General features: G+C 54.8%; 1 protein-coding gene across 6 annotated transcripts in view; it reads left to right on the forward strand.

Annotated features, from left to right (window-relative positions):
- Nucleotides 1–19,989, forward strand: part of LOC140846651 (anthrax toxin receptor-like) — a 35,302-nt gene that overhangs the window by 13,907 nt on the left and 1,406 nt on the right. For 3 of the 6 annotated variants that reach the window (XM_073224023.1, XM_073224025.1, XM_073224022.1), the window contains 12 exons: nt 1,875–1,946; nt 3,117–3,188; nt 4,402–4,483; nt 4,596–4,629; nt 5,622–5,701; nt 5,784–5,852; nt 6,223–6,303; nt 6,390–6,450; nt 10,793–10,885; nt 11,641–11,710; nt 12,276–12,366; nt 13,891–14,110. In XM_073224023.1, coding sequence (XP_073080124.1) covers nt 1,875–1,946; nt 3,117–3,188; nt 4,402–4,483; nt 4,596–4,629; nt 5,622–5,701; nt 5,784–5,852; nt 6,223–6,303; nt 6,390–6,450; nt 10,793–10,885; nt 11,641–11,710; nt 12,276–12,366; nt 13,891–14,110 — 1,025 coding nt within the window. Of the gene's footprint in view, nt 1–1,874; nt 1,947–3,116; nt 3,189–4,401; nt 4,484–4,595; nt 4,630–5,621; nt 5,702–5,783; nt 5,853–6,222; nt 6,304–6,389; nt 6,451–10,792; nt 10,886–11,640; nt 11,711–12,275; nt 12,367–13,890; nt 14,111–16,205; nt 16,442–19,989 lie in introns of all 6 variants that reach the window. The other 3 variants (XR_012125985.1, XR_012125986.1, XM_073224024.1) reach the window with 3 other exon arrangements.

Consider the following 19,989-nt stretch of genomic DNA (forward strand, 5'->3'; position numbering starts at 1 on the left):
CCAGGACTAAATCGTGCCAGATTGTGCAAATGGGAGGAGGAGCTGAGGGTGCCAAAGAAAGCATTAACACACCCACTTCCCAGCCCTGGGCCCCCAGTGGGGAATGTGCCTAGAGTGTAGCTGCAGCCACCAGGCAAGACCTGAAACCACGCAACCTCAGCCCCAGGGCCTGGAGCTGCGCACCCCCAGATGGGGCCCGCTGGGTGACAAGTGCTTTGAGCTTCCAAGTCTGCCATTTTCACACTTCATGCCACTAGTTGGTCTGTAATTTCATTTTTAAATTTATCAAGGAAATGCTTGAACATTAATTTAAGATGGAACACTATTACAAATACACACACACACAAAAAAAAAAAAAACCAAAAACCTTGAGGCTCTTGTACCCCATACCACCCCACTTCTGATCCTATTCTTCAGAGACAGCCATGTGCAAGTATTCCAGATTGTATTTTCTAGACATTGTGACCATGTATCTAATACTGTGTTCATACGCTAAAACATGTTTATACTTTTTGGTGTTTCTTGCTGCTTGAGGTTACATATTCTCTGTTCTTACTGTGGGAGAAGACAATTTAGCTTAGTTACATCTCAGCTCCCTTATATGATTCTGCTCTATGCATCCATTCTCCCAGAATAGTTATATCACTAGGACGTTTGGCCTCAAGGTTTAATAGTGGAGCTGTGTATTGATGCCCATCTCTCCATTCTCATTGACGAGTGGGGCACTAAATCATGACTGGAGCCCTGAGTGCCAGAAGCCCACGTGTCTGCCCTGTTCCCTACTGCTTCCTTGCTGGGGACTGTAGGTCCCTGTGGTTGCCTACGAGCTCTCACATTCTTGTGTTATGGAATCAAGGGTTTCCTTCAAAATTACATCAATGAACAACTATCCCAGAGTAGATAGTGGGTTGAAGACTCTTGTTTCCTATAAATTGTCTTTGGAGTGTCCTTTTCATTCAATGGGAAAGCAGAGGAGAGAGATAATGGGGAGGAAAAGAGAAAGTTAGGAATGGAGTTGTCCTGCACTTCAGTGTGGGTCTGAGAGAAAATCTCTAAGTAGGTGGACAAAGTCTGCTGCTTTGCTACCCAGCAGTTGTCTGCCTCAGTGTCACCCTGACCTGCCAAGTGCGATGGGTAGAGTGTGGGCTTTGCAGCCAGAGCTGGGTTCACATCCATGCTAGCTATTGAAATTGTGTCACATTCTATGACCTGTGGAATCCTGTTTTCTCATCTGAAACGTGGGAATAATTGTACTATCATAGGGTTGTTCTGAAATCAGAAATCATGTACGTAAAGTGCCTGATAGACACGTTCTCACTGGATAATCTTGATATTGGGGTCATCTGTCCTTAGTTTCCTCACTATTTGCTGACAGTTTTAGATGTAGCCTTGTAGGCAGGAATGGTGGGGAGGAAGAGCGGAGAGCCTTGACCCACCCCCGTGTTCGAGGGCTGGAAGAGGAGCAGAGAGCTGGGAATGGTGATTCCCAAGGGGAAATGGGGGACCAGGAGCGACAGCATATCAGAATTTCGGGAGGCTTTACAGACCAATGCATCCTACCTCATTTCCTAACATTCCCATGTAGCATGATCAACCATCCGTGTCTGCCACCGAAAGCCCCTCATCGAGGAAGTCCCCCATCCCCTACCACACAGGTCTAATGAGTCCGTTGCTGCTACTCACACTGACTAAAGTCACCACGAAGGTAACCCGCTGACCTCACTCCAGGAGCTGTGCTGGCTTTAGCTATTTCAGGAGCTGGGGTCTCTCGTGGAGGAGCTTGCTAAGGGCCTGCAGGAAGGCAGGGAAGGCAGAAACCATGCTCACGTGATACATGCACCTCCATCTCTGACTCATGTCTTCTTCTTTTTCAGATCACGCAGTGTAAATGCCAACTGGGAGTTCACACAGAGCTTTGTGCAGGATTTGGTGAACAGATTTAAAAAGTATGGCTTTTCAGCTCTGTGTTGCAGGGCATTTTCCTCTCTAACTGAGTACATTGCTATTTAGATGCAGTGTACATGGGACTGCCTCAGGTCGCAAAGCTCAGGGCAGTGTTCTGAAGCAGGAGAGAAGGACAGATCCCATTTGTTTTCTAAGATCTCTGCAGCCTTGCTTGGCTCCTTCCTGGGAGTCAGGCCTTGTTTTCAGGGGCACAGTCTTCCCTGGAGGACCTCATAGATTAGGAACTAGGCAAACTACTTAACACTGTAACTAAACATCTGGATGTGGAAATTTTATCTAGATCTTGAAGGATGAGAAATACAGGGTAACAAGAACCATGAAGGTCATTTGAGCAGTAAGAGGTCTGTTTGGCTGAACATGATTACCATGGGAAGGCTGGGAGGTGAAGCGAGAGGTCAACTTGTGACCAAGGCAAAAGAGGCCAATAATGCCAGGAAGCAGGGCTTGGATTTCCTGCCGTGAGCCATAGGGAGCTCTGGATGATGCGTGATCAGAGACGCTGGTGGGACTCCAGAAAGGCAGGACTCCAGCTGTACTCCAGGCAGAGAAGTCTCATAATTGTGGGCAAGAGCCAGGACCAGTGGGGAGCTCATATAGGGACCTGTGGGAACAATGTAACTAAAGGATAATGAGGGCCAGGCGATCAGAAGAGAGGGGCCAGAAGGTGAAAAGGGAGAGGAGAATATGAATGGCTGATGAGGGAGGATAATTTCTTTGAGATGAGGGGGAGAGAGTTGGGGAAGATGGTCCAGGGAGGAGGAGAAGTGAAAGTACGAAGAATTTGACAGGAGAGGAGAGGCCAGCTTGGGAGGGCCCTCGTGGAAGAGTATGAAGCTGTCTGTCTCCTTGTGCATGCAGCAGCCCTGTGTGCATGTGTGTGTGTGTGAGAGAGAGAGAGAGAGCAAACAGACTTTTGGGATTTGGGTCTACAGGGTGCTATGCCGCACTCTGACAAGAGGGCTGCACGCCTTCCAGGCCTCATAATCCTTCACTAAAGTGATGAGAACTTCTGGAGTCCAGGAAATAGACTCCACACTAAAAGAGACAGAATGGAGAACAGGGAGCTTGGTGGGCACCCCCTCCCTGTTGCATATCAGCATCACTTTCAGCCTGTGTGTATAGTTGCTCACAAGCCCATGTTTCCTCCCAAGCCCCAAACAGCGTATGTCGTTCATTACCTACTCGACACACGGCCGCATCAACATGAAGCTGACCTCGAACAGGTAAGTGTTTCATTGATCCCCCAGAGCCGACCCAGCCATCAGGCCACAGGGAGGGCCAGGGAGCAGAGGGGGCCCCTGAGCCCACACTGAGGAACCCACTGGTGTGCAGGCACGGCTGCCCTGGACCCTCCCCTCACTGCCCTCCGTGACCTTCAGCCCTGGCCCCCTGGGCCCCACTGCCACTTCTGCACTGGCACTGGCTGGATCCTGTGCTAGTAGACAGACTCCTCCCCTCAGAGCCCATCTTGCCACCTCACCCTAGTCCTTCCCTCCATGCTCTATGCTTTCCCTAGAACAGGCTGACTGTGAAGATTCCCTAATCAGGTGGAGCAGATGTGGGGGGCCTTTTAGGACAGAGCCTGGTACCTGCTGTTGTTTGTCACTTTCTGTCCTGGGCCGCTGGGGAAAGAGGGAGACAATCAGAACCAGGGAGGAAGGGATGGGTATCATCCAAGTGTGGGTGCTTCAGGAGGGGAGCACATTCCCAGTGAGTCTGGTCAGGTGAACCCAGGAGTGGGTCCTGAACACCAGGCTGGGACAGGGCGCTGGAGGAAGGCCCCGTGGGCCTGCATCCCAGGAGGGTCTAGGTGGGAAGTGGGATGTTATGGAGCTTCTGAGTAGCAGGGAGGTTAAGATTCTCATGGAGGAAAATGACTGGAACCCCCCTGAGAGTGGGAGGAGCACCAGACAGAGCCTGAGGACCTTGCACTGGAGGGTCCCAGGGCCTGTGGACAGGAGGGGCCAGGGTGAGCACGGTGACCTTGCCAAGCTCTGCCTTAAGTGTGCGCGTACAGTGTGCCCTCAGCAGGGCCCCCGGGGGGCGGTCGTGCTGCCAGTCACACTGTGATGGAATCGCAGCTGGTATCTCCCCGTACTCACCATGGACAGTCAGGGTGGACCCCTGGGGGAGGCCCCCAGTTCTGCACGGCTTAGACAGACCTGAGTACAGAGAAGGCCAGGCCTCACCTATGGGCATAGAAAGCAGCGTCCCCTCGCCACTCTGCTCACCCGATAGGGACTGGGAAGTTGGGAAGCAGGCCAGCCAATGCCAAAGGCACAGGACAGAGGGCCGGGGCAGGGCTCCTTGACTTGGCCGTCTCCCGTCCCGGCAGGGCTGAATGCAGTGCAGATGGACAAGGATAGCCTGGGGCTGCTTGTAATAGGCAACCCCTCATTCCATCTCCCACCTCCTCTGACTTTTTTTTTTTTCCAGAAAAAAAATAAACAATGCGCTTGTTGAATTGCTCAATGTACGACCTTCCGGAGCCATAAATATGCAGCACGGATTGGAAAAGGTACAGAACCTAGATTTCTGAGATGTGGCTGTGCTTTCTCAAGTTCTCAGAGGGTCATCATTGGGTCATCTCACTGTACCCCCGAAACACTTTTTCCTTCATTTTGTTGCAGGCCAATGAGCAGATCGAAAGAACACGAGCTGTAGGTAAGTGAGCTGCTTCCGGCCTTCTTGGCGATGGTGTCCAGGAAAAGAGCCAGGCCTGGGCCTCAGTGAGGTCGGTGCACACCATCCCTGGCCGCATCCAAGCTCTGACTCGTGGAGCCAGCTGCGTGCCCTCTCTGAGCGGAAGCCTCCTGCTCCGAGCAGTGGGGATGAAAACCACCCCGTGATGTTCCGCTGCACAGCAAAGGGTCGCGTGTGCGACTTCGGGGTTCCTAGGAAATGTGAGGCACTGGCCCTGGAGCTGGGCTGCCTTAAGAAGAAAGGGGGAAACCCAGCGGGTCCTAGAGCGGCGGGGCTATGTAAGAAGGGAGCCTGACCTTCCCCCTTGCTGAGCACACATTCCTCCCTGACTCCTTCTCCCTTCAGCTCCTTCCCTTGGGTTGATGCTCCTGCTCTGTGTCTCCCGTAGTGTAAAAGTCTTGTGCTTGCCAGAAACATCTCATCTTGGCTGTAGGGTCTAGGAAAGATGTGGGGCCCAGGGAGAGGCATTGAGCTGGGGAGGGGGTCTACTGCTCACCTGCCTCTGACCTCAAGCCCTGAGGCTGGGTCTACAAGTGCCCGTGGGAGAGCTGTGCGTGAGGTCCAGAGCTGGAACAGGCCTGCATGGACCTGCGGGAGTCTTGCACAGTAGGTGTGCCAACTCCTGCTTTTGCTCATCTGGAAGGCTGATGCTTATCCTGTGAAAGTGCTGGACTTGCCTTTCAGGGCAAAGGTTGTACTGTCTGGCAGAAGTGACAGTTCTGTAGGAAGAACCCTAAGCTGGGCCTAGTCTCCTCATCTGCAAAGTGGATCCTGGGCTAGGGGCCCTTCTTGTTGCATGATAAGCTGCAAAGCCTTCCAGGCATGTGGGAGGCAGGTGCTCAGGTCGGGGTGGCCTTTCCCCAGGAGGGTGAGATGTGGCGAGCAGTGTTCGGGTCCTGGAAGCCTGTGACAGTTGCTCTCCTAGACCGAGACATGCCCTGCCTCTCCCACAGGAGCGAAGGTACCCAGCCTCATCATCGTGCTGACAGGTGAAGAACTGCTGCCAGAATCGTTTGCAGAGACACAAGTTGAAGTGAGTCAAGCCCATTGTTACCAGCCTTTTGGTCCACATATTTGGACCAAATTTATTATACCCAACACTTCCTCTTTCTCAGGCTGCAAAATCCAGGCAGTTGGGGGCAACTCTGTATTTCGTGGGTGTGCAAAATTATCAGCTATCCCAGGTAATTCTGAGCAGGTAACGAGGGGTCACTTGTGAGTCTAGCTGGGGAAAGCTTCAAAGATGGCTCTCTCAGGGTCACCCAGAGGATGGGCCTGTACCCACCAAAATGTGCCTGGGGAGTGGGGTCGGGGCCCTCTCCACTTAGACTGGGCCCAGGGAGTTGAAAGATGTGCAAGGTGGCCGTTCAGAATGAATAACAAGTGTTGTGTAAGACCTGCACAGCAGAGGCAAGGGTGGAAGAGCTTTCCCTTCCCTGAGGGTGGGCTGCTGGTGGATGCCAGGGTCTAGCCCCCGGTGTCTGTCTCCTGGGATGGGGACCTCTGGGTCATCACCCCTGGCTGTGGGCTCAGGTCATCTCCTCTCCCTTTCAGCTGTTGAAAATTGCTGGTGAAAAGGATCATCTGTTTCAAGTGGACAGTGGATACCCTGGACTGGAAGACATCGTTGACCCAGTGAGTGAGGGCGGATGAAGGGGGCTGCACGCCATGCCCCCGCCGTTCACTCCCATGACCCTGCCACTCCTCTCACTCTATTTCAGCTCATAGCAAGGTCATGTGTGCAGATTACGTCTGTGGATCTCTCCGCTATCTGCAAGAGAGGTAATTACTGGAGTCACTGTTGTAAACACAGAAGTGCGTGTGTGTGTGTGTTTTGTGAATGTGCCATGTGTGTGGTGGGAGTGGTGTACGTGGTTCCAGTCTGTGCGGTGTGTTTGAGTGCACTGTGTGTGTGTGTTGAGTGTGGTGTGAATGTGTATAATGTGCTGTGTGTGTGTGAATGTGGTGTCTGTGGGGGGATTGTGGTTTGGAATGTGCGTTGGGTCCATAGAACGTTTGTGTCAGGTACGTATGTAAGTGTGTGTGAGGTATGGTGCCTGGGGTGTGCTGGGGGTGGGCATGTGACGGCATCTTTGCTCAGGTTTGTAATGGGCTCCCTATCACTTTAGAGCACACTGAACAATGGCTGGGTGACCATACTGCAAAATGACTGCCGCATAAGTTTAGTGTAATTACTTTCTTTAGTCTCACAACCAAAAGATTAATTAGGAAATATAAAAAACTGTTTTAAAAAACCAAAATGACACTACCAAATGGGACCCAACCACATATAACCAGGACAATACGTCAAACTATTTAGAAACCACCCCAGAAATCCAAGTCTGATTAGTATTTGAAATGTAATTTGAGTTGGTAAGGGACCTCTGGGATGATGGCTTCCATCGGAGCCAGCTGTTGGGGGCAGCTGTCTGACTCCCCATCATCGTGCTGGAACAGGCCTGCATGGACCTGCGGGAGTCTTGCACAGTAGGTGTGCCCACTCCTGCTTTTGCTCATCTGGAAGGCTGATGCTTATCCTGTGAAATTGCTGGAATTGCCTTTCAGGGCAAAGGTGTACCGTCTGGTAGAAGTGACAGTTCTGTAGGAAGAACCCAAAGCTTCCCAAAGTGTGGAGGTGGCCTAGCAACCCCACACATGGGGGTCCTCCCTGCTCCTCCTGGGTTAAGCGCCCATCTGTGCAGCCAGTTTGACATCTTCATTTCTGTGATTATGTCTGCTGGACACACAGGCCATGGCATCTGACTAACATGACAAGCCACGATTGTCAGTGACCAGTGAGGGTGCCAGTCACCATTCATCCCCCATGGCAGCCAAGATGAAGTGACAGGTGCCTGCCACATGCCCTCTCCCAGTGTGGCCCAGAGTTTTGGCTCTGATCTGTTATACTGCTGCCTTCTTGTCAAAGGGCACTCCACAGAGTGACAGTCACTTGAAAGTACAAAGCAGAAACCTGGCCCCCCAAAGGAAGTAGAAGAACCCGTTTCAACAGGCTGCCCTGAGGAAGCAGGCAGGGGCTGGGCATGAGTCTCAAGGGCTCCTCCCTGCCCCTAAGCCTGTGCCCCAGCCTGTCACAGGTACAAGTGCTCAGAGAGGGCACTTACCCACCCCAGGCTGACCACGGAATCTGAGGTCACTGGCTGACACCCTGCAAGGCAACCACCACTCTGCTCTAAACCTCATTTGCTGCAGAGGTGGGGTTGGGCAGCTAGGCTACTGTAAGCCCTGCCTCAGTTTCCCACCCATCCTCTGAGGCCCACCGCACAGGAGTCTCACCCTCAACGCTGCTCCTGGTGGGCCGCCCCCTCTGCCTCCCTCTGCCTTTGGTCTCTGCCTCTCATTAGGCACTTGTCATCCAAGCTGCACAATGACTTCTGCTGGGCTCTGTCCGTGAGATTATTTCTATCATGCAGCTTTCTGTTTCCAATCTTGTGTTATGCAAAGCTTAAAATGTTCAGCATTGGAAACAATTGTACGATGAGCCCCCATCTCCGCTAACTGGTCCTCAGAATTCCTGTGTTACCATATTGTCTGGTCACTTGTGGAACCAGTCCTTGCTGGCTCTCGCTCTCTCTCCTTCAATGATCCATCTGATTTCTGAAGCATCTCACAGTGAAATACCAACATCAGGCTACCTGCCATGAAACCCTTCAGTCTGCATATCTCAAACTAGGGACTAATGATCATTGAGAGTTCTCTTTCTGAAATGCAGAAATGGTAACGGTGCCATCTGACAAGGCTGGGAATTGCACAGGACCCTGTGTGAGTCAGCCCACAGACATACAGAATTTAGCGCTGCTCAGGAAACCCCCCTGGATGCCCTCCCAGGCAATTGCCTCCAGCCCCGCCCCTGGGAGCAGCTCCCCTCCTGGCATTTCCTCCAGGCAGTCCTCTGCTTTGCACTTCTCCTCGGTGGGCCCATGTGCTTTGAATGCTGGCTCTGGCCTGGTGCACTGGGCACAGCGGTCTGACATTCATCCTGCCTGTGTATTTGCTGGGGATGCTGGGGCTTTTCACCCTCAGGGGGCCATGCTGGAGGAGGGGCCTCGAATTGTTTTCCTTATGAGACTGGCCATTGCAGGGCCTTCCGTGCTGTAAGGGACCCTCCTGCCACCAGCCTGGGTAGCCACTGTCCCTCCACTATGTTGAGAGTCCCCGTTGGTCCCATCCCACTCTCTCCCAGAGAGAACTACTGTGACTACTTAACTATACATATGTTACATACCTGTATAATGAGAACTTGATTACACGTGTGCACATCTATCTCAGTAAACTTGAAAAGGATATTTCCATATTATTGGGATCATGCACTACATAATATTTTCCAGCCATCTGCACAGCAATCCGTTACATTGAAGGACCAAATTAATTTAATTAGTCTCCCTTGTTCAACAGTAAGATTGTTCTGAAGGAGATGCTACTACAAGCCTCGCTGTGGGGTCTTCCCAAGCATCCCTCTCTGCGGGCATGGGGCAGGGTTCTCCTGGGATCAGTACCAGCAGTAGAATAGCTGCAGGCAGGGGACATACAGGTGAACAGTGGGTGACCAGTGTGGGAATTCTCTCCACGAGACTGTGCCGGGCAGCACGTGGTATCCCAGCCCCTACGTGGCCGCCCCAGGGCAGTCAGCTCCCGCTGTGCCCCTGCCAGTCCTGGCGGTCAGCCACCCTTCCTCACCACCCAGCTCCACCTGGCCTTCCCAGGAAGCTGCCTTCCACCCCCTATCCTTGGATCCCGGGCAGACTGGTGTATAACTTTTCTCCCAGAAAGAATGCCCTCTCTTCCAGAAAGGATCTGTCTCCCGTCCTGGGACTGAAGGTCCTTGTGCGCCCTCAGAGCTGGTGGGCAGCGGGAGTGTAGCGGGGGAAGTACAGCTGCCTGCAAGCTGGCTGTGCTCACTCTTGGATTCACTTTCTTCTTGGGGTTTTTGCTGTTGGAAGAACAGGGCGAGGGTAGGTAGAAAATGTAAAAGGAGCAGCTGTCTGGGCAGAGCACAGTCCTTTAACTCAACATCTCTTGTGCTCAAAACCCTGAATCCTCATCCTGGCTCCACATGCCTACAATTCCCAGAGTAAATCAGACCCCTGAGAGCTGTAGTTCCTGCAAGAGGGCAAGTGGCCAAGAGCAGGGCCTGAAGGGCAGCAGGGACACAAGGCAGGGTACGACGCATGGTGCAGAGGGGCGCTGTGCACCGTTCCCAGAGGTGCCGGCACCTGCCATGCTCTGGGCTCTCAGCCCTGCCCTGGGCTGCCACAATCCCTGCGTGTCACAGACACGGGAGTAGAGGCTGTTGCCAAATTTCCCCACAAGGCTCAGGCCAGCTTGGTCCCCTCTAGGGTTTCAGGCTCAGCAGTCACAGCACCATGAGTTGAAAACCAGAGCCCAGGGTGTTCCAGAGGAGCTGCGTGATAGCTTTTCAGCTGGGTCTAGAGCAGAGGTGGCATCCTCCATGGTCCTGGATTGGGCACTGACAGCAGATCCTGACCCTCTGACAGCCAGGTGTTGGGGAAAGCCACGTATCCTATTGAAACCCCACATTCTGTTTCCACAAGAATGGGCGTGGCTTCTCTGGTTTCCATTCTTCCATAGGCCTCCAGAAAGAGGGGGGGTGGGGGTGGGCAATAGAGAATTGACTCCAGGTGGCAGAAAGTCCCCAGGCCCCTAGGTGTGCATGTACAGCTGAGACATGAGACAGGGCTGACTCACCAGGATGTGTTGGCTCCTCTCTCAATTATGTAAGGGTTGCCTGTTCCCTGCCTGTGCCCATTCGGGGCACCTTGGTATTTCAGAGCAGAAACCTGTGGCTGGCTTTGCCCCTATAGAGGGAACTAGGCTGGGTGCCTTTAATGGATGGACTTCATGGGTCATGGGAAGTGGGGAGGGGCCCCTGAGTGCTCTAGGCCCAGCCCAGGCTCCTGAGCGTGGGCCCTCAGTGAACAAAAGGAGAGGATTTGGCCAGGGGTTTGCCCAGATGTTGGTTCAGCTACAGCTGCATCCTCCCTAGAGTTCATGGGGATTCTGTTTTGGGGGCGGCCTGCCATAGTTGTGATCAGAGGAAAATACCTCAGCGCTTCCTCACAGAGACATTTGGATATTACTCTTGCAGATAGAAATGAAGTCAAGGTTATTGGAAAAGGTTTTAAAAACATACAGGAGGATGAAGTTGTGTGTCAGTTTCGACTTGGGAAGGAAACGGCAAGTAAGTAGCCCCTCCTTTCCTCCAGTGACAGCTGTCCCACAGCAAACCAAACCTTCAAAGCCCGTGCTGACCATTTGCTATGTACACAGTAAAAATAAGCAACATGGACAGTGGAAGGGGTAACTGGTTGGGAGCCTGAGCACCTGCCACTAGTGTCCAGGACTTAATCGATCCCCAGAACCATCACACACCTGAGAGCAGCCTCTCCTGCAGCCCTGGCTGGGTGTGGGGTGGGGTGTGCCCTAAGAGCTGCATCCCCCTCCCTTTCCTGGGCTCTCACTTCCCTTGAGAGGCAAGGACTCGAGTCCATTAGTCTGTGGGAGGGAAGTTGAGGCAGCCCCAGGGCTCTGAGTCTCTGCCAGGTCTCCCTGCATGGTGTGTTCACTTGAGATTGAAAGATGATGCCATAAAAAATCCTAAAGAATCCACTCCAAAACTACCAGAACTAATATCTGAATTCAGCAAAGTTGCAGTATACAAAACTAATACACAGAAATCTTTCCCATAACCATACTTAGCATTTAGTTTTCATTATGAGCTCCAACAAAGGGGTAAGAATGTTCAGAAGGTTGTAGCCAATCTGACAGTTGAGTCAGCAGCACGGTACTTGGTGTGAGGTAGGTGCTCTGAGGAAGGCAGAGAACAGAAGCCGACATCTGCCAAAGGGTGGGCTCTGCTTGCCAAGAGCCACAGGTGGGGAGACGGGGATGTGGGGACATGTCTATTCACGTTATTTGCATGTAAATTTCTTCCAGGAATAGAGGCTGTATGTGTGAAAGACACCTCCATTACATGCCCAGGACTGAAGATAGATAACTCGGGCCAGTAAGTGAAAAGTTCAGGGAACGGGTCAGATTTGGCACTATGGCGAGACCAGCGGAGGGGGGTGCCTCCTCTGGCCGAGCTGCTCACACCTGTTCTTGGAGGGCTCAGAGCTTCCTCTGCACCCACCTGTGCGGGTGGTCCCCTGAGGGGCTGTGATCCCCTGTCACGCAGGTTCTGTCGAGGAGGGCAGGATGCAGGAGGGGATGGGCCCCAGGGATGGTACCTTTGGCTCAGGCAGCCTTTCAGGGCCAAGCCAGCATACCCTGTTATAGGAAAGAGTTTGGAAGGGGGCACCAAACAGCCAGCCTGGCCACTGAGCCCATGGCCACGAGGGCATCTGGGCCATGCAGGGCTCCTCACGGCCCGCTCAGCCTTCATTGCAGAGGTTGACCTCATCTTGCCTGGGGTGGGCTCTCCTGTCCCGTGCTGCCTCCTATCTGGTGTCCTGAATGCCCACTGATCAGAGCCATTACAACGAGGACCACTGTCGGGCTGCAGGTTGAGCCCAGTGCACGCACTGTGCTGTCTGGACTGCTGGTCACCATCTGCCCTTTCTGTGCTTTAGGGCCGTCTTCATTGATATCAGCCTGAATAATGGCCTGTCCTTTATCAAGACCGATTTCGATGTCAGCAAGAGGAGCTGTGTGACTTCCAGGGTAAGACTGCAGCCTCCCTCTGGGACTATGCTCAGTCCATTCACTGGACGGAGAGACACACTGGGAAGCAGAAGGCAGGAGCAATGCCCAGGGCAGGCCCAGCAAGCAGCCTGTGCAGCTGGGCACCTGTGCAGCACGTCACAGCCACTACAGCCCCTTAGCCCTTCACTGGGGAGCTGTGCCCTGACTCTCACAAGTGCCCTGGGAGTACCTCTGTAAAAGTGTCTGGGGCCGTGCAGCAGCTCTGCCCTGTTACAAGCCCAGGGTCCCTGAAGGCACATGGCACCGACCACTTGGAGCTCCAAGCGGACTCCGGAACAGTGCTGAGACCAGCCCCCTGACTCCCACCTTGCCGCCTCCCTGGCCTGGTTCTCCTTGTGGGGAGTTCAGAGCTCCATCTGGCTCTGGCTTAGGTGAGGGGTGGAGGCTGGAGGCTGTGTGCAGGGAGCTTGAGTCCAGGCCCTCAAAGCTGTGGTCCCAGACCCAGGAGCCCTGGAGGCTGGGACCACCTGTGGCCCTGCATAGTTGAGGTGAATTTCCACTGCACTGGTGCTCCGGCTCAGCTGTGGGTACAGCCCCTGCCCCCAAGCCTGGCTTCCAACAGCCCTGACACTCCTGTGCATGTCTGTTTATACTTATCCCTGGGTGTCTGCTCACAGATCAGCAGACAGAACTGACCCATTTGCCCATCAGGAGTCCCACCCAGTTACAACTGCTCTTCAACAGTCATATTGGGTAAAGAACTCAGGAGCCAGCTGATGTCCACTCCCAGCACAGTGGCTTCTCCCCCAGCCCTGGCCTGGCCTCTCCTTTCCTCTACCCTGCCTACTGGGCACTGAGTCAATCTCGCCCTGTCCCTCTCCCACTTCTCTGAAACATCTCACTTGGTTTAATGGTTCAGGACTTGCAGCACCTGAGTGCACAGATGCAGTGAGCTTCTCCTTGGCCATGAGTAACAACAGGACAGGAGCCCCCATTCCTTACGGGCCTGCCCTGTACTAGGACAGGCTATGAACCCTAAACCTCACAGGTGTCCACTCACTTGCTCCAACAGATGTGGAAGTGCAGGCTCAGAGGGCTGAGCAGCTCTGTGGAAGGGGGCAGGGAGGGTGAGGCTATGGGGGATAGACCCAGGGTGCTGCTGCCCTGATCCTGCAGTCCCCCTTCATCTCAGCCTCAGCAGCACCCCCTGAACCCCCTGTGTGTCTTCACTGGTGTGCTTCTCCTCAGGCCCCTGTGCTGTCAGCCCAGGCGTGCAGTGGGGGCTGCCTGTGGCCCAGCATGGAGGATGCCGGACTCCCTGACAGGGCTCTGGGGCAGAGCCTCTGAGCAGGGTCTGTGACCCAGGGTTCTTCAGGGGCCCTCAGGATCCAGCCCTGGGCTCCTTGGCCCACTGGGCCCTCTCAGAGTGGGACAATCTGAGTGTAAAGGTGGATTTGGAGGTGTGGGGTGGGATGCCAAGTGATAGGTACCACAGGAAGCTGCCCAGGTGTACCAAGGACTTAACACGTGTGCTTTCTTCAGAAGGGGACCCCACCTACCCTACTGGATGCCGTATCACCAACTGCGCCACAACGTGACGTTCCACATGCTGTGCCGGGTGACACACGGGATATTGACCCAGATACAGGGTCTCCCAGTCCAGTTTTATTCGTTTTTAACCCTCTCTTCTGGACTGTGCTTCTCCTGATGCTGCTGTCCTTTATCCTGCTGATGTACTGTACCTGCGAATGCTGCTTTCAATGTGAGTGACCCCTGACTACACAGCCCTGTGGCCCAGGCCCTCCCCAGCCCCCCAAAGTATCGGGACTCCTGGCTGCCCCAGGATTCCACCTGTTGGAAGGTTCTCATCAGTTCCGAGTCATCACCTGACCACATGGAGGCTCAGAGCTGCCCTCCCATTGCTGGGCACACAGTCTGGCCTCCTAGGAGCTTTGGGCCTTAGGCTTCCCTCAGAGAGGGGACCTGTGGGCTGCCCTCCCCCTGAGGAGTAGTGACCCCAGGCCCTGACTCAGGCTTCTGAAGGACTCAAAGGGACAAAGGTCAGGGAGAGACCTCTACTGTGGATTGGAGAAAACACAGATCCTGCCTGGGCAGCGATGGCCCCACAGGGAGGGCCAGGTGCCCCAGGATTCCTCTCCTCTGGGGCAGCTGTGCCTTTACAAACAAGCATGGCCTCTGCCCATCTCTGGAGCCCTGTCCTTCCTTCCCAGTCACTACTCAGGACCATGTTTTGCTGGGCCCTGTGCTGGGCAGGGGACAGAAATGAAGTGGCCCTATTCCTGCCATGGCAGCTCCAGGTCTGGTGTCTCGACTGGCCTTGGTTCCTGGGGTACTGGGGGAAAAATGTCACTTTCATGGCATGTGGCCAGTGTCCTGCCTAACCAGAGCAATAGCCCGGGGAGGGTAGGCACAGAGGCCTGGCTAGCCGGGCTCCCAAGGACAGGTGTGGGAGCACTGTGGGAGGAAGGACCCCCAGAGGTGTGAGAGGGCAGCACCAGTAAGACGCCTGCAGGTCTGAGATCTGCAAAGTGGGAGCATGAGGACAGGAAGCCAGGGTGCTGGGTGGACTTCTGTGAGGGCTGAGTGCAGGGGCGGTTCAGGGTGTGCGGAGGAAGGGGAGGCAGGAGCAAGAGGGGAAGGGGAGGAGCTCTTGTCTTCATAAGACATAAAGGCTGCTGATGAAAACCACCTGGTTAGACACCTGTACCAGCAGCAGGCATCCCAGGCTGAATGTCCCCCCGGGGACCCACAGGGAAGTGTGGGCTCAGCTCAGGCAGGTGGAGCCAGCAGGCCACAGACCCGCACGCAGCGAGCACCCCGATGGACACCCAAAGCCCTGTTCTGTTCCTGTGCTGCAGAGCAGGTCCCCTCCTGGGGGCATGGCTGAGCCAGAGCCCTTCTCACCCTGTGTTTATCACTCCATCTTTCTATTTCCCAGAAGCCGCCACCAAAACCAGACACGGTAGGTCATGTTTGGTTGTGATGGTGCCAGAGCCTGAGGGCACACTGGCCGTCACAATGAGGCCTCCGTCAGCCCAGGGAGATCCCCCCGCACCCTGCAGCTCTCATGCCCTGAGTAGAGGGAGAGGGGCCCCCTATAAGTTGTGGGACTCACAAGTGTCACACAGAGGACACCCTTGTCGTGCTCCCATCAGAGCCTGACCAAGGGCCTCTGTCATTAAATTAGCAACTCGGGCCTGTTTCAGCAACTGCTATGATTCCCACTGAAACAGAGGGGCTTTTGTACAATCCCCAGGGGCCTGTGTATAGGAGGCTCTTCCATAGGACTCAGGTGAGTTATGGTAAAGAGGCTCGGGTTTCAGGACCTGGTCCTCTCCTCTGGGCTCTCATGTATGTGGCGCTGCATTGCACAGGCCTTATTCCCTGAATCCTGGCTGAGAGAGGGGCTACGGTGGTGTTCGCCTTTCGGGGCAGCAGGGCTAGGGAGAGTAGAGGGCATCTTATATGGCATTAGGGTGTGAGGGAGGCCCAGCCCAGGTGCGCACAGAGCCCAAGTATGAGGTGAACAGGCATGGCTCACCTGGGGTGGGTGTCCCGGGGCAGGAAATGAGGGTCTGGGGTTAGTGGAAGGTGGGCCTCCCTGTCCAGGTCAGTACCCTGTATGGATGCAGGTGGCCTGGGCAGACCAATCTACCAGGGTCACGTGAGCACAGCCCTGTCCTTGCAAACCCTGGCCACCCTCTAAGTCACAGAGTCCCAGGACCAGGTCTGTCTAAGGGAGCTGCCTCAGGGAACGAAGGGGATGTGACAGAATTTCTTGCCCTTTTGGGGAACAGCCTAATTTGCAAACTAAGAGCTTGCTGGCTTTTCCCTAGGATGGCTCTCTCCTAAGGGACAGGGTGCGACTCCTTGGTCCTTGAGTTCTGCCAGCAAACATTGCGGAGTGGCCAGGAAGTGACAGGTGCAGGGCAACAGCTACAGCGTCCCTGCCCCAGGAGCTGCCTGCAAGGAAGCAGAGACTGTTTTCCCTTTCTAGAGCCTGGCGTCACCGGGACAGAAGTGCCGCACAGTAATTATGTCGTGTTGTAATGAAGGCGAAACGACAGCGCAGGTGAGAAGGGCCCTAGACAGGTGCTGATACCCCAGGCGGGGCTGAGGGAGGACAGGGGCAGCCGGGTCCTGCCCCACAGACACAGGCCCAGAAGGCTGGGCTTTTGTGGTGGTGAGGTTATGGGTGCTGGGCTTCGATCACCTGGCGCCACAGTACAAGACACCATCCCGGCCCTAGAGGCCTGGGAGAGAGAAAAGGCACGAGGGCTCATATTCTCCCCCCTCCCAGGCTGCTCCTAGTCCCTGGGGCTCCCCCTTGGCACAGGCCCAGGCTTCTGGATGTGGGTGGGTGCCCGAGAGGTGCCAGTCCCCGGTTCTGGCAGAGCTTGTCGTCCGCCCCAGCAAAGCTCGGGTTTCACTGCCCTCAGGGAGAGACTCCACAGGGCAGGGAAAGCCGGGGAAGTTCTGTGCCAAGTTCTTTCTGCCATTAACACTCCCGGGAAATGTGAGTGTCACCTGCTGCTCTTGCAGAGGTCCCCTGCCCAGAGTGAGGGAGAGAACTGCATGGTCCCTGTGACCCACTGGGAAAGGGTGACGGGCACCTGGAGGAGGGGCCTGGAGGACCCCCAGGGCCCCACCCAGTGAGGAGAACCCAGTCCTGCAGTGCCCAGAGATGACAGGGGTGGATGGGGACCCGGTTGGCAGGTGTTGAGGAAGAAAGAGCCCATTGGTGTCTGTCAGGCTCTGCCACTGTCTCCCTGATTCTACATCTATTTTTGACAGATCCTTTCATTCCTCGTAAGGTTCAAATGGCAGCTGAGGCAGTGTGGGGGCCCCAGGGAACCCAAAACACACCTGCCAGAGATAGAAGCCCCTTGCTGGGGATTGTTCTGCCACAGTGCCTGCCCCATGCTCACACCTGTCAGGGCTCAGAGGGGCCTGAGCCACAGTGTCCGGCATCTATGATGCCACCTGCCATTGGGTCCAGGGCCACTTTCTGGTCTGTTCTCTGCCTTCCTCTGGTCCCCACCTAACTCTAGTATCATGAACCTGCCCTCTGAGCCGAACAAGCGTCCTCTTGCCTTGTGTGTGTCCCCAAGATGCAGGCCCTGTTCCCCACTTTTCCAGCTCCTGTGCTGTGACCACCCCATGTTTCCTCCTCACGTCCTCTCTGTAGTCACTTTGTATTGCCTCCAACCTTTGACCTTTTCTTCTAAATGTAGCCCATAACTCTCCTACACCAAAGATTCTGATTTGTTCCAAATTCCAAAACTTTTGGTGACTGACCATAATCTCTTTCCAAACACACAAGGCTGACGGGCCCCCTGCCCATGGTGGAGGCTGCAGTGTGAGGTCGGCATTGCCCTGAGGACAGAGCCAGAGGGGATGCTCCCCCTGTCAAGACAGTGGCCAAGCCTTAAGTTTCCTCACAGCCACACCTGCTTTTCAGGACAAACTGGGCCCCTTGTGTGACTTTGTTGAGACCTGCACCGAGGGGCCACAGGCGTGTCAGCCCACGAATATGTAAGCGGGGCACAGAGGTGCTCCCTCTGGGCTGGGGGACTTTGCTTGTGCCCTTGACAGTTACCCTCAGGCACAGTGGGTCAGAGAGCCCTGTATGGGCACCTGCCAAGGATGATGTCCAAGACATGGGGGCATGGCGCTCCTGAGCCCCCAGCTGACCTTGGGCAGGGCCCCCACACAGTCCGTGCATTGTCATCGCAAGGTGTTAGGACACTTATTATCTAGGGCACTACCCAGTTCTTCAAAACTTAGGGCAACAGGCCTGGGGGGAAAAGCAGGCCATTGAGGTCTCTTGGCCTCCCAAACCACTGTCCCTCCGTACTGAGCACCCCTCCCTGTGGGTGTGCAGCTCCCTTCAATTCCTGAGACTCTCCTGTCTGCTCAGGCAGGTGTCAGGCTTACCAGTTACTAAGGATTCATTCCTTCCATTATTGCCTTTGACACCAAGAGGGAAGCCAAATTGTTATAATCATCACCTTAGAATTTAATAATAACACTGACTAATTTTTATTGTGTTCCCCTTAGGGATCAGTTCATAGATCAGAACCATACATAGTTTCACTGTTTCAATCCTCCCAGTAACTGCAGCTGTAGATTTTAATGGTGTCCCAGGTTTACCAAGATGGCCCTGACACAGAGAGGCCAAGCAACTTTTCCCACATCACAAAGCCTGGAGGTGGCAGAGCTGAATTTGAACCTCACCCCTGGCTCCTCCCTTCTCACTGCCCTGCCCCCCTTTGGGGTCAGCACTCATTTCCTGATGGCTTTATCCCCAAACCAACAGAGGGTGGCCCTACTCAGACCCTGGGGCCAGGGATAGCTCTTGGCTCACGTGGGACTCATCTGCCTGAGCTTCCTCAGCCTCAGACCCTTTGCACGGACTGGGCCGGGACACCTGGAGGACATGTGGTCCCCAAAGTCCGAGCAGGGCTGCACTGGCCACATCCTGGCTCCAATGACTGAGCAGGCAGCATTTAGAAATTCTGGGCAGCCCCAGAAGCCTCTGCACATGGCTGATGAGACACACCTGAGGCATGCTTGTGTCCAGCAGGGCTACTGCCTGGCATTAGAGGTTCAGGTCTCCTGTGGAAGGTAGGCTCTATGTTCTGACCAGTGGAGTCACAACCCGGAGACACCATGTAGGGACAGGGGCAGGGACAACAGAGCCAGATAGAGAGTTCAAGCAAGGGGAGGCAAGCGACCAGAGGGTGGACAAGAGCAAGCTGCCAGGATGGCCTTTGTGTCCAGCAAGGTGAGGGTGGGGACCCTGAGCAACTGTCTGAAATGGTCACCTTTCCAAGGGCCCAGCTCAGGCGAGGAGGGTAGCAGAATGATAGGTTCTGGGCATGTACAGCTGCCCAGGGTTTGGCCAGGCCCCTCAGGACCACCTCTGAAGTCGTCCCAGCAGTGCTGTGTGCCCCAGGTGACCACCTGTTTGTTCACTGGTTTCACAGTGGGGGTCCCAGAGGTCTGGGAAGTGGGCGAGGTCACCCCAACAGTACGTGGCAGCACGCAGGATTTCTTACATGAACTGAGCTCGTGCTGAGGAGAGCTGTGCCCTGTGCACGGGCTCCCCCCCTCTCCCCTGCCACAGCCCTGGAGACCCCAGGACTGTAGGATTCCAGCTGGACATCCGGACCCTCTCACAGGTGCTGGGGTTTTGGCTCCTGCTCTTTAAGCCTTCAGTGTTAGAGTCTAGGCCTCAAGGTAATGATGGGCTGAGAGGCATTGGTGTCACTGGGCCCTGCAGTTTCTGCAGAGCAGGAAGGGCCCCAGCCCAGCCTGATCTCAGCGCCAGCCAGCCAGCCCAGTGTGCCTGGGGGCATGTTACCAAGGAGTGGCCTTGTGCCCTTTACCTACTAACAGTGGCAGCCTTGTTCACTTCTGCTCTGGCAAACAGGCTGTGACTCTGCCCCACTGCCTTCAAATCCCAGAGGAGTTTCTCTCCTAATGCTCCCTTACAGAGCATCCCTCCTAGATACACACACACACACACACACAAGTCCTGATTCTCTTCCCCCTTGCCTGAGCCCAGGGCAGCCCACAGTTCATGGGAAACGACCCTCGTAGATCCATCAGGACAGT

This window comes from Manis javanica, chromosome 16, assembly GCF_040802235.1.
Source record: "Manis javanica isolate MJ-LG chromosome 16, MJ_LKY, whole genome shotgun sequence".
In the NCBI taxonomy this organism is placed as follows: domain Eukaryota; kingdom Metazoa; phylum Chordata; class Mammalia; order Pholidota; family Manidae; genus Manis; species Manis javanica.